A 14,003-nucleotide genomic window follows, 5' to 3' on the forward strand; every position below is an offset into this window, starting at 1 on the left:
GTGATACACATCTCAGACCCCCCAATTCAAAATCTCTATTAAGGCGTATTGGAAGGATCAATCCTAATAAATTGTCTGTTCATGTGACCTTTTTTATCTTAATTACACACACTTGCATGGGATTCTTGAGCAACTATCACCTCCCTGACTAAAATTAATCTCAGAAAATGCATGTTCTGTTCTCACAGAGTTTGTGTTCCTTTATGAGCCCAGTGAAGTTTACTTTATCTTCCAAAAAAGAAAACACAGCTGCATCTTGGTGCAGCATGGATTCAAGTGGAGGGGTCAGACGAGAGGAGAGGAGATGAACAAGGGACAAATGGTGTCCTCTACTGGCCTCTGCTCTGCACTTCAAAGGGAAAATCCTGCTGAGTTTAATAAGCATAACAATTTAAACTTTTTTTATTTTTCATCGGAGGAGGGACTGATCTGAGTTTAGGACAGTTATGACCATCTTTTCACCCTTAGGCAGGTCCAGATGTGTAGCAAGCTCAAAATTAAACAACTTTGCATGTGTAACTGAATCCCCTATAGGATAATGTGGTTTCTGCTTACAGCAGATGGGTTTCCTAATGCTTCTAAGACATATCAGGCAATAAGTACATTTAAAAAGACACATACTGAAAGTTATGATTTTTTTAGACATTTTTGCATGTATTTAATTGCAAATTGTGAAGAGACAGACAAGAAACCCAGTAAAAGAGACAATAGTCTGCAATGCAACAAGTGGTTCCCTGACAAGGATAAACACTGCAGTTTGGTGATATGCATCTTAACCACCAGGCCACCAGGATACACGTGCTTTATGTATACATGCGGGCACACTTCCAACAAACAGTATCTGTGCATGGATGAATGTCTCTTATCGGCACGTCCGAGTAAATATGTGTATACAGACCCACTGATGCATGCCTTTTAATACGAGCTAAGCCAAGATAAAGGTAGAAATGGTGGCGTCACCAAAAAAGAGAATTCAATCAGGGGCACAGCATGTTCCCAAATGCCTGCTGGGATCAAGAGAAAGGAATCTGGGAACAGATCTTGACAAGTCGAGACTAGAAAAACAGTAGGCCAAGGAAGGGTTGTGAGAAGGTGCAGAGAGAGAGCAAAGAATAACTAAGATTAATTACCTCTGCAGTAACACTAGATTTAAGACACCATTCCTCAAAGAAGGAGAGGTGGGCCCCTGTGTTCATGTGTCAGTGGTTGAAAAAGTGCTCCAATGGGCCATAGTTTCAGATAAATTCCCTTATATAAGTGGCCCTCATAGCCTTGTGCAACAGCTGCTACAGTATGATGGGTGCCTTTTCTGCACTGAAGCACTAGGGGGTTTATTAGAAGCTGCTCAGGTTGTTAATCTACATAATAACCTACATTTGGTGAAAGCTTTAAGGCACTCATTCTTCTAGAGATTCACCATTATATTCAGATGTCTGTAGAAAGTGCATCTACAATTGAGGATTACCAACAGCTTTGCCAAGTCTCTTCTTGTTAGTGAAATTTAAGCCCATCTTAAATAATAGATCACTGTTTAATGTTTGATCAGACACAAACAATGGAGGCAGAACATGTTAGGTTCTAGGTTCTTTATTCACTCAGCACTTTCCAGCACACTGCAGCGACAGACAGTGCACGTACAGTGAGCAGCATGGTGGGCATACAACATGTGGAACACAGGGTCAGACTGAAGAACCAACAAACTGATCGTCACAACTGCATCGAGTTAATTCACATTCCACTTCTCTGTGAACAAGAAATGAGGACAACACAGAAGGGCACTGGTCCAGTATCACTTCTAGAAAAATTCAGTGCATTTATTGAAAGACACTTGTGTTTGGTGCATTTAGGGATTATACGTTCTGGAGTCCCCACCTATTGAGTTATATTTACAACCAAACAAAATGTAGGAACTTGGGGGATAGGCAGCAAGAACAGTTAATTCAAAGTAGAAAAGCAAAGCATATTACAAATAATTGTCTCCTGGTGTATTAAAGGCTGGTATCAGCTGGGGTGCTTGTGTTCAGTGAAGGGAGTTGATAAGAGAAGAAAGGGTGACTGTGCAGAGGAAAGAACCCAAACAGACGTCCATCTGCTGACTGTTCTGTCACACACACCTCATCCCCCCTCCTTATCTCATCAACACCCTTTTCCTGAACAGTGGAGCACCCAAATGAAGATCTGTAACTCTCAACTCCCCTCTTTCCCCTCTTTTTCAGGCTATAAAGAAATCAGTGGTTTACACATCCCTCCTGCTACAAACAGTGGACCACCAACCATCTAAAACCCTTGAAAGACCCTCAGAGTCTCTCTCTTTAGGAAGTGGTGGTGTCCTTGACCTGGTCCACGATGCCCTCAAACTTCTCACGGATCTGGGTGGCTATGGGGGCCAGCAGCACGGTCAGCTCGTCAATCTTGCCTTCCAGGGAGGTGCGCAGGTCCTGGGCGGTGGCCTCCAGCTGGGTCCTGATGCCTTCAGCCTGGGTCTCCAGCTGCTTTCCCAAGCCCTCAGCCTGGACTCTCAGCTGGGAGGAGATGTCGCTCAGCTTCTTGGTGGCGGTGTCACTAGCCTGCTGGACGTAGGGCACAAGGTGCTCCTTCGCGGTCTCCAGGTTCTGGGAGCTGCGGGACTGGAACTCACCCAGGTAGGTGGACACAGTGCTGGGGGTGAAGAAGAAGGATACATTTAGGTTTCATATTAACAAAGATGTGAAACCATGTGAAAGCTTCCTCCTCACTTACTTGCGAATCTCCTCAGTGTCTGTGTTCAGGCGCTTCTTCAGCTTGCGAGTGTAGGTGTTGATGCGGGCGCGGACGTCATCACTGTTCTGCTCCATCATGCTCTTGAGCTCAGTCAGATAGTCAGTGCTGCGATCCTTGGCATCCACCATGTCCTTCTGGAGCCTCTGGAACAGCAGCTGCAGCTCCTGGGTCAGCTGGCCAGCATCGGTGTAAGGGCCAAGCTTGGTCTGGATGTCATCTCTGTATGTTGACAGTTCTGCCATGGTGTCGGTGATCAGAGTGCTGTAAGCAGAAGATATCGGGATTGTAAGAATAACGGAAGGGTGAGAGGCCAAAGAGATGGTTTGGAAATCAGAGAAATGCATGAACTTTGAAAGAAAAGCAGAAGATCACTAACTCAAGCTCCCTGCTGAGCTGAGAGGCCTTCAGGTCCTCCAAAACTCCATCAGCCTTTTGGGTCAGATCAGAGATGGACTGCCAGAAACGATCCACTGTGTCCTCCCAGCGGATTGGGGAGGCATCGGCCTGGCGCACAGCACGGGCATTGCAGCCTGTAATGGGCACATGTGGATAGTTTGGATAAATATACAAGCATCAAGTCCAATAAAAAAGGATGACAGTGAATCCTAGACCAACAGCACACTTACCAGTGATGACTGCCAGAGCAAGAATCAGAGCTACAGCCTTCATGATTGTCAGATACACCTGTGGATTAAAGGGGGAGAGGTGAGCAATCAACAATATGATGCAGCAGAATTAAAGGTAAGAAATAAAACTATGCTTTAACCTAGGAATGGAAAAAACAAAGAAAAAAACATTTTTAACTGAGAAACACATAGAGATAAGTTCAGATATCAGAGCAATAAAAACTAAAAAGTACATTGAATGCAGCTAAACAGAGAGTGGTTTCTAGAAGCTGCTATTAAATAAGAAGACACAGGGTCTGTGGGCGCTGCGCGACCCTTCACTCACCTGAGCGGTTGAGCTTCGTCCGTGCTCCCTGGACGCTGACTGACGCCTTTTATACAGTCCCGGGAGGCTCGGGGGTGGGGTGAGCGATCGCTCGCGCGCGCACGCGTTCACGTGGTGATGATGATTGTTGTCTGCACAGATTCCTGTTTTCACTCCACGCAACGTGCCACCAACACCGCGTCCGAAGTTCTCACAGGTCTGCGCCGTTGGTTGAGCAATCCGCCTGTCACGAGAATAACGGGGTGAAAGTATCCACGTTCAACGTCAAGAGAAAGATTTCTCCGTTTTCTTATTTTTCTTCAAGGACAGTGAACCTCTCATGCGTTTCTGCATTTTCAATCAGAAGAAGTGTTTGAAGCCATCTACTTGACTTTATTCTTATACTTAGGGGTAGAAATAGCAAATCAGATCATATGCTCAATTAAAAGTAGCGTCTCTAATATGTAAAATACTCCATTAAAAGCTGGTGCAGATCCAGCTCATAATAACTATTTTTAATACTGTACGGCAGGTCTATCTTAGATTATAATACTGTACCATGTTTTATAAGATCATCGCAGGTTTTTTGTATTAAATCTGTAAAGTAACAAGCAGGCTGATAAATAAAGGTAATGGAGTATAAAGCACACTATTTCTCTCTGAAATTTGGTGCAGGCATCCAAAGTAGAATAAACATGAAACACCAAAGTCAACCAGCACTTTAGATGTACGGTACTTGAGTAAATGTACTTGTACTGTAACATTCCACCACCACTTAATCTCACATCTCAGTGAAAAACATTGCACTTTTTACAGATTTTGCATGAACATGTAAGCATGGCAGCATGATTTAGGATATAAAACAGCAGTATATAAAGTATTCTGGCATTATTAAAGCAACATATCAGCCGTGTAGATAGATAGTATATTTCGGTGATTATACTGTTTTTTACTTTTACTTTTGTGATAATATTGCTGCCTTTTTTTTTTTTTTCCAGTTTATATGCTTATTGTGTTCTTCCACCCCTGATTACTGCTGGCTCGGTATTAATGACCACAGCTTTGCAGGTTTTTCTCCCATCATTATCATCAAGTGGTCTGGTCTGAACTAAATCCTGATGGTGCCGGAATGCAAATGAGCCTTTCACACATGCATTCCAATCTAAATGGTCTGCAATCACCCCCCAACACCCACACACACAACCCCAAACACATATGGCATCTTTGCATGACAACCACACTCACATATTTCAAATGGGGAATGCAACATGTGTGACTTCTCTGTATGCACATAATGTGCACCCGATTGCATTTATTCTGTACTGTACTGCTGCATGAGGTGGAGCTATAAATCACCAGTAAGTGCCTGAAGTACAAGTAAAGTGTCAACACGACAAGATGGGCATGTTTGGGCTTGGGGGCATTCAGGTAAAGCACTGTACAAAAGAAGGATTACAGGTAATACAAAATGGAGAACATGCTAGTTTATTATCTGTAAAATAGGAAAAAGTGAGAAGTGCAGAGGGTTTTCGCAGGGGATCGTTATTTCTGAGAAATTTCCAGGATTCTGAAATTCAGGAACAGGACAGGGAATGTTGGATGCAAAAAGTGTTTACCCTATCTTATTGAGTAAGAAATATTTGTTTAGTGGAAGAACAAAACTGTCATGAACCCAAAGGCATACTTTCCCTCGTCTTCTTTGCCAGGAAAAGCTCCTCCACTGAACAATAAACAATGACAAATCCCCAAACTGAATGCAGCCCAAAATACTGACTAAAAACTGCTGGTTACAAAGCCTGGACATGTGTGACCTTGTCTTATTTATAGGAGCATGTCAGGATTTTTCAGAGTGAACCTGGTGCAGTGTTATCTTTAATACGTTTACAGGTATCATGTTGTAAAGAAAGATTAAAATGGGAGCAGCAAAGACCTTGGTTGGTGTTTTATTGCTCACTGTTGGCTGCTGTCAAATTCAATCACCTCTATAAATGTGTTTGATTTCTTTACCAGCCTCACACAAGCCTTGGCCTCTAGTGGAAGAAACAGTGTAGAGCTCCTTAATCATACTTTACCAGTTATGTTTTGTGATTTTATGTGGTAAAATAACTGGAAACTGGTGAATTTCAAATAGAACAAATGAAACTATGATAGCTGCCATGTCTTTTTATATCAAGTTCAACTGTGAATACACTACTGTCCATGTGTAACGACCTTTGCCCTTTAGGACTTGGCCTCTTTGTTGTCAATCCAGCAGATTTCTCTGTTTTGTCAGTTTTCACAGAAACCCCGACTTTACACAGGAACAAAGTTTGAATGGGTTGGTCGGCAATTAGTGTGAGAACATGATAACATTGGTGCGATAACCCAAACGGGTCAGCTGTCCATCCATCTGTTTTGTGCTGAAAGAAAAGTCTTCTCAGTTTAAATGGTAACCAATCAACAATGACAAGACACAGATAACTCAGGACGTCAGGTCTAGGTGTCACTCAAAAGACCTTTGACCTCAATATTCCACAACTGTAGTGTATGTCACTGCACGAGGTGCGTCCAACACAGGACAATGCCGTGTGTTCAGCTAGATAACAAGTCTAGTTCAAACACACAAACAAAGGTCAGTAGTTTAATCTCATCACCCAGAATAGGTCATTGTGACACAAAGACTTATTTTTTCACACATTCATAAGAGTTTCCTTTTTCCATCTTGTTTTAGAAACACATTTAATCCCTTGTGTGAAACATTCTCCTGCACTCGCTGCTGCCATGCATTTCCAGTCTGGAGCTTACAGATGTGAACAAGATATTCTGTGTTTGCAATGTGCAGAAGTGATGGACCACAGTGACCTATCTCCAGGCATGTAGCAACAAATGTCACAGGTCAGAACACGCGAGTCCACAATGCTGTGTCTTCCTTTGCCAAACCACCGGGATGAAGGGACAGACGGGGGAAGTGAAACAGAGAGTACCAAGAAGAACCATGAGGTAATACATTAAAATATCTGACACAGTCTTCTATCCACAGCTGCTTCCCCTTTTGCTCCTCAACAACAAAGGACAAGTCTAACGTCTATCAGGCAAGGCTGTGTAAGAGGGCATCTTTGGATGGTGTGAACGACAGTAACCCCGGCCTGGTGATGTTGTTCTGTGGAGGCTGCTCTGAAAAAGTTTGGTTTATTGGTTAAGACTGGATGATCTCACTCCTCCAAACAGATGTTAGTCTGTTTGGACGAGTCAGCGAGGTTATTATAGTTAAGGTCTGTGGGTAAAAAGTTGTTGAACTGGATGTTCAAGTTCAGATTTGAGTGTTTTTCCTGCAGCATATCCCCTATTATCTGCTTCTGAGTCAGAGTGGCATCAGCTGATGGGGATGTGTGCATACAGAGCCAAATGTCTGAGTAGGGCTGCTGAGTTTATAGCACAGTAATGAAGGTGTCACAAGTTTGATGTGCTCAGCAGCTAATGAATGTCTATCAACAAAAATAACCTTGAGTCAGATTGCTCAGGGTGAGTTTCACATTCACAGACCCTTTATGAGGCAGAGCATTATTTGAAATCAGTGGAAATTGCATGTAATTAAAGGGGCAGCTTGACACGAGGAAACACACCTACCCACTTTCTTGCTGAGTGTGTGTGTGTTAAAATGAAGCTAGAGTCAGGAATCAGTTAGCTTAGCTCAGCACAAAGACTGAGCAGGGCCAAACGGCTAGCCTGGCTCCTCTGAAGCTTACTAATGAAATAGTCCCAAGCATAACCTCCCACACTTCTTTTTCATTGTACAGATGCAATGCAGCAATAACTTATCATATAGAGCGCTGGTTTTACCTTTGGACAGAGGGTTCACATTTAAAATGCAGACAGGAGAGAGATATTTAAGTCTCTGACTGAGAAAGCTAAGAAACCACATGATTATTCCTCACATTTATTTCTTTTTATATGTTTTCTGACAACTGAAATAACGAGATAAAACTTGACTGATTCATGCAGGGGTGGATGATGACATCAGCCTCAGTTAGGTAACTCATCAAAAACACGTAAAAGCTTTTTAAAAGTCAAGAATCTGGAACAATCTTGCTCATCTGCTCCAACAATCATACATTTCATCTTCTAGAGATCGCTAAATGTATCAGAATGAGAAAGAATTAACAGTAGGCTTTTTTGTCCTAAACCCAGTCATCCATTTCTTACTTTGAGGATGCATGAACTGCAAAGTGCAGACAAGTGTGAACTTCAATGCAAGCCCATCAGAATTAAAACACACTGCCCAACTCTTCTTCAGTGCACCATGCTTTAGTCGCCACTTTTTTCAGCTGTCTTGCCTTCACAAGTAATTCTAAGTGATTTACAGTAAACACATGGATTTCATAATGTCTCATCGTGGGTTTCCATTTGTCTCTTTTCCTTCCATGACCTCCTGTCTGATTGTGCAACGCTTAAGTATTATGTGAAATCAGCTTGACACTTCAGGAACTACGCATATGCACTTTTTTTTTTGCTGCCTCAGATGATCGCATTGAGAATGTTCTTATCTCGATATCGGAGCTGTGTGTGTGCTTGGAGGGTTAATGGTGAGCACAGTCTGAGGCAGCTGGGGGCAGAACAGAGGAATGTTGTTTGCCAGTGGGTAAGGCAGCGTGGGAGCAACCTGGCAGCGGGGATGGAGGCACAAAAGGAAAACTAAAAAACAAGGTGGAAGGAAGATGTGTTTATGTGCTTCCAGACCTGCAGAGGCAAACCTGAACATGCCCCGATTAAGACCCACAACTGAAAACCGTACAGGGGCGTGGCCAGGGGGGGCGAGATTTTGCAACTAGATACTGAACAAACAAGAGAGGCTTTATTTCCCACTGATTTTTGTGCAGAGTTGATATAGATAATGTTGTTTTCTTATAACCGTCAGGGTTGAAATCCCCGCATTAAACATGGTGACGATGTTGCCCACATCTGTACATGAATATATACAGTGAAGTGACACTATGTGTTCACCAGGTGGCACTAATTCTTTAACTTTTTTGTTGCGTCTAATCAAGTTTTCATGTTGAATTGTCATAAAGTGTTTAAATGATTTAAATGATCAAACTAATAACTCCATGTTAGACACACAGTTTCTCGGTTCCATGAGCACATTTAGGTAATGATGTTGCCGATTTTGAAATGGCATTTAGTTATTTGTCATTTAATCTTGAAGCATATACTGCCGTCACTTTCCTGTGTTGCAACAAAAACATTTTGCATCTTCAAACCTTAAAAGCACTCATTGAAAATCACCAGGACATTGTAAATAAAATAACAGATTCACGGGTTTGTTTCGCTTTTATTTTATTTCCATAATATAGGAAGAGAACACAGTGTGAGGTCACAGACCAACACTCTATTATTGATCTATTTTCAATATATTAAATATATCTAAAGAGCTTGTGCTGTCATATTGTTAACATGGATGTGTTCTTGGGATCGGATCATTAGTTCCTTTGGTTGCAGTTTCTTTCTGTTTAACGTGAGGTGGAGGTTGGTTTAGTTGGCCCTGACAAAGGACTCGTAGAGGGCGGTGAGACGAGACTGGAGGTCCTGGGAGTACGGATCCAGCTTTTCCCTCAGATCATGAACGTAGGGGGTGGCCAGATCTCTCACCTGCTGGGCTCTCTGGGTCAGCTCAACCTGGATCTTGTCGGCCATGGGGGCCACGTTTTCCTGGAAATTCCTCAGGTGCTGGTCCACCTTCTGCTTCAGGTCATCAGTGTAGGGCCCCATCTGAGCCTCCAGATCCCTCACAGTCTGCTCCAGGCTGGTCTTCAGCTCCTCGCTCTTCTGCATCAGCGTGGTCCTCAGGGTCTCAGAGTCCAGGGAGTCTGTGAAGGGGGCCAGCTCCTGTTTGAGCTGCTCCACTTTCTGCTGGATCTGGGCCTTCAAGTCCTCGGAGTAGGGCTCCAGCATGTCCCTGATGGTGTTCAGCTCCTGGGTCATTCGCTCTCTCAGCACGTCAGCCTCTGTGGTGACTTTGGTGATCATGTCCTGGGCCACAGGGGGAAGCTGCTCCTGGATGGTGATGGCATACCTGCTGGCCATGTCGGCACTTTCTGTCAGACGGGCGCTGCAGAGAGAGTGAACATAAAGTTTTGTTCATATTCTGGTTGGGAGGAAATGCATTTACCAGTTTTTTTGGGTTTTTTTTCATCAGCATGTCAGCAATGGTCACAATGGTCTTGTCGGACTTACTTGACTTCCTTTCCAAACTGAGACTTCCTGATCATCTCGAGGGTGTCATCAGCTGTCTGGGTGGCCTTGGCTACATAGTCCCAGAACGCATCAGTCATCACTTCCAGCTGTGTCTTGGGTGCATCAGCATAGAAGAGGTTGGCATGACAGCCTGTTGGACGGACACAAGAACAGTTTAAATATCAGTCTGACCATGACCGCCTGAGTTGAGACATTTATACTGGTGCACATTTGCTCCTAAGCAAGGAATGCAGTTCTTTATGTTGAGTACACCAGTAGAAAAATTTTCAGGCTCCAAAAAAGAACAATACTTTGCCATCATACTCACCACTGAAAACGGCAAGGGCGAGCACAACAAGGACCTTCATGGTTCTTTGCGAATGTATCTGCAAGTCCAGCAGGGCTTCTGTTCAGCTTGGAAGGTTCTGCTGCTTATATAGCACGGCAAACGGTAATGATCCCAAAGTCCAGGTGTTAGTGCCTTGCTGTCACCTTGACTCACCAAGCTATCCTAACTGTCATCCTGTGCCAGGTAATGCACGTAGCACACATCCACAAGCCCACGCTGTTACAGCAGCGCACATCCATCATCTGCCTGACATCAATTTTCATTTGAAACCATGATTGTTGCTGTGTTATTTTATGGCTTTAATCAATATAGATACCTAGATTTAAATGTGACTCGTCAACGCTCAAGTGTGACAAAATCCATAAGTTTAACCTGAAATGCACCTTGTCCTCACATGCTTCGCTGTAATCACTCAGCCGTTAGCCTGAGTCTTGGCAGCAGATAACTTTCTGCCAAGACAGACAAAACCTCCCTCCTTAATTTCTTTGATGTCCGACTTTGATTAGATATACCTTGGCTGTTTTATTGTCTTTATTAGCTTTAGACTTTTCCAGCTAACGTCACAGTAACTCAGGGTTCTAGTATCTGTGTCATGCCAATGTTCAACTATCGCTGAGGGCCTGTCAGACCAAGGGTTAGCAGACTCAAACATCGTCAGCTGTTGCAGGACAAAGTAGCTGCTGTTTCACATCACACATGCCATAGTTCACTTTTCTGACACTACTTTTGAAGAGCAGTAGTTTCATTTTTGTTTGGGTTGAGCTGTGACTCCATTTGTCTCTGAGTCTGACACCAGAACATTTTATTGAAAATGAGAGTGTGCTGAAGGGCAAATCAATGCTTCTTTTCATATCTCACAAATTGAAAACTTTTCCAAACTTCTTCCAAGTACTTCTCCCACAGATAAATTGTATAGGTTTGAAGGTGAAAGCAGTTTTTCAAAAGACGACTGTTTGACTTAAAGCTGACATAAAATATCTAAAAAGCATGACAAGTTAACATTGAGACCCTCTGACCTAAAATATTTTGCCTCCTCCTCTACCTTCACAATGCATTTAGGTGTACAGCTATCCAGCGCGCTAAACACACTTTCAATAAAGGTTGAACACAGCAGCTCACCAGGGAGGCTCCTGCTGGTGAGGAATCATGAAACTCTGACAACCGTTCTAAACAACAAATTTATTGTCAGTGATTGTATATCAGAAAAATGATTACCAAAAACAATGGTCAGACCAAAGGTGTTATAAAGTTGTAAAGTATTCCAACTCTGCCTCTGATTGGCTCTGACAATGACCCAAACCATCTAATCCACCATCTAACCCTAACCAAGAAACAACCACTACCCAAACAGAGGGACACTGGGTGGGTCTTTTCAGACTGTTGGGGTTTCTGGATAATGGACCACCAGAACAATGATCAGTCCCCGGTTCTTGAGATTGTTTTTTTCCCCCTTTAAATCACCAAATATATAATTTGTAACAGACTTCAGTATCTGACATACAGTAATGTAAAAGAAGATGAAAGAAAGACGAAAAACGATACAGTGTGATGTTAAATAGACCTCTTCTGTCTTCCCATTAAGCTGTGGTGGGTTCCAATATGAAGGCCTGAAATGTAAATGTGTCAGGTAAGTACAGTGCTGTTTTTACAGCCAAATGCAAAATATTATACTTTTTAAAGAGAGGCAAACAAAAGTGTCTCCACGACTGACTGACATAAATTATACCTGATGAGTTCGGGGTGAAAAAAAATTGACTTTTTGAGTGATTATTTTGAGCCTTTTTTTTACCCACACCTACATTTTAGTGCCCGGTGCTGTTTCATTCACGTTGCTTGACCCCGATCCAAAGTCCACCAGCATAAGCACACCACGGTTATCTAGAGTTATCTGCAGGCTGTTAGTGCTGCTACGTGGACAGTTAATTACTATATCCTAAATGCTGACTAGAAAGGTGTCAGAGCAGAGCTACCGTGATATTTCGTTTTGACTAAGATGGGTTTTTATCGTTAGAACATCCCTAAAAGCCACGCAACCTCAAAATACTATAAAGATTGTGTTTATGTAGCCTTGTGGTCATGTGATAGTCGCAGGGAGAAGCAGCAGAAACAGGAAGAGGAGAGCCATTATGACAACATGGCAGGGACTCCTGGACTTTGAGCTCCGGACTCCGAACGGTCATCTGGATTCAGCATATATATGCATGGAGGCACCAGTGTGACACACTCACAAACAGGCTTTAACGCTCAGAGATACACAGGCCAGAAGCAGGTGAGAATAACACTACATTTCAAAACCGAACTTCAAGAGGCAAATATATATGCGCTGACATTTTGAATGCGGTTTGAAGGTTAACTATATCATAATTATTTTTTAGCAAGACGCAGTCATGAAGGTGTTCGTGGTACTGGCCGTTGCCGTGCTGTCTGGTAAATTTCAATTTCTTTGCTTTTAAATTTTAAGTGTCTTTCCTATAATGTGTTGTCAAAGCTGCAGTTCTCAATCAAGATGACCTGGATGGCTGAAAATCTGCACTGTTCTCAAGCTGTTCTTGTGTCCATCCAACAGGCTGTCATGCCAACCTCTTCTATGCTGATGCACCCAAGCCACAGCTGGAGGTGCTGACTGATGCATTCTGGGACTACATTGCCAAGGCCACCCAGACAGCTGATGACACGCTCAAGATGATCAGGAAGTCTCAGTTTGGGCAGGAAGTCAAGTAAGTTGTGTGGCACACAGAACCATGGTGACTTCAACATCAGTATGGTTTGACACAAACCTCTGATGGTAAAACGTACTTTGTCTGTCTTCTAGCGCCCGTCTGACAGAAAGTGCCGACATGGCCAGCAGGTATGCCATCACCATCCAGGAGCAGCTTCCCTCTGCGGCCCAGGACATGATCACCAAAGTCACCGCAGAGGCTGACGTGCTGAGAGAGCGAATGACCCAGGAGCTGAACACCGTCAGGTACAAGCTGGAGCCCTACTCCGAGGACTTGAAGGCCCAGATCCAGCAGAAAGTGGAGCAGCTCAAACAGGAGCTGGCCCCCTTCACAGACTCCCTGGATTCTGAGGCCCTGAGGACCACGCTGATGCAGAAGAGCGAGGAGCTGAAGACCAGCCTGGAGCAGACTGTGAGGGATCTGGAGGCTCAGATGGGGCCCTACACTGATGACCTGAAGCAGAAGGTGGACCAGCACCTGAGGAATTTCCAGGAAAACGTGGCCCCCATGACCGACAAGATCCAGGTTGAGCTGACCCAGAGAGCAAATCTGGTGAAACAAATGGTGGCCCCCTACGCTGAGGACTTGAGGGAAAAGCTGGACCCCTACGCCCAGGACCTCCAGGCCCAGCTCATGTCTCTCTACGAGTCCTTTGTCAACCGCAACTAAGTCAACCTCAACAACTGCTCCATCATTTACCAAAATGCCGACCTTGTTTGGTCTACCTCTGTTCGAAACATGAAATATAATAATTTAAATATGTACTGTAAACCAAATGAACCTGGGTGTGAACCCACAGCATCATATTTATTGCCGGGTGCAAATATTGCACCTCTGCACTTGTCAAACATGTATATACTTGGTTGTCGTTGTTTGTTTTGTTGGAAAGTTGGAAAGTGTCACCTTTTTTTGTAATTTCTGTAAGTTATCAAAAATATAAATAAACAGATTCATCTGGAAAATAGATATTTGACTAATCTTTGTGTTTACTCTGCAGTCTTTTACAGAAAATCTGCAAGAAACCTAATCAGAAG

The 14,003-nt window shown here is 43.4% G+C and overlaps 3 protein-coding genes across 3 annotated transcripts; 1 reads left to right on the plus strand and 2 right to left on the minus strand.

Annotated features, from left to right (window-relative positions):
- Positions 1-1,571: 1,571 nt before the first annotated feature.
- Positions 1,572-3,797, minus strand: apoeb (apolipoprotein Eb). The gene is made up of 5 exons (XM_076737332.1): positions 3,712-3,797; positions 3,387-3,444; positions 3,137-3,290; positions 2,740-3,021; positions 1,572-2,658 (listed from the first exon to the last, which is right to left on the minus strand). The coding sequence occupies exons 2-5, from the start codon at positions 3,427-3,429 to the stop codon at positions 2,313-2,315; spliced, it is 825 nt and encodes a 274-aa protein (XP_076593447.1). The 5' UTR covers positions 3,430-3,444; positions 3,712-3,797; the 3' UTR covers positions 1,572-2,312.
- A 5,401-nt stretch (positions 3,798-9,198) lies between these two features.
- On the minus strand, positions 9,199-10,268 carry LOC143324929 (apolipoprotein A-Ia-like). Its single transcript, XM_076737738.1, has 3 exons — positions 10,229-10,268; positions 9,901-10,051; positions 9,199-9,775 (listed from the first exon to the last, which is right to left on the minus strand). The coding sequence occupies exons 1-3, from the start codon at positions 10,266-10,268 to the stop codon at positions 9,199-9,201; spliced, it is 768 nt and encodes a 255-aa protein (XP_076593853.1).
- Positions 10,269-12,636: 2,368 nt separating this feature from the next.
- On the plus strand, positions 12,637-13,638 carry LOC143324381 (uncharacterized). The gene is made up of 3 exons (XM_076736772.1): positions 12,637-12,676; positions 12,816-12,966; positions 13,062-13,638. The coding sequence occupies exons 1-3, from the start codon at positions 12,637-12,639 to the stop codon at positions 13,636-13,638; spliced, it is 768 nt and encodes a 255-aa protein (XP_076592887.1).
- The last annotated feature ends 365 nt before the right edge of the window (positions 13,639-14,003 follow it).

Source organism: Chaetodon auriga, chromosome 8 (genome assembly GCF_051107435.1).
Source record: "Chaetodon auriga isolate fChaAug3 chromosome 8, fChaAug3.hap1, whole genome shotgun sequence".
Lineage (NCBI taxonomy): Eukaryota > Metazoa > Chordata > Actinopteri > Chaetodontiformes > Chaetodontidae > Chaetodon > Chaetodon auriga.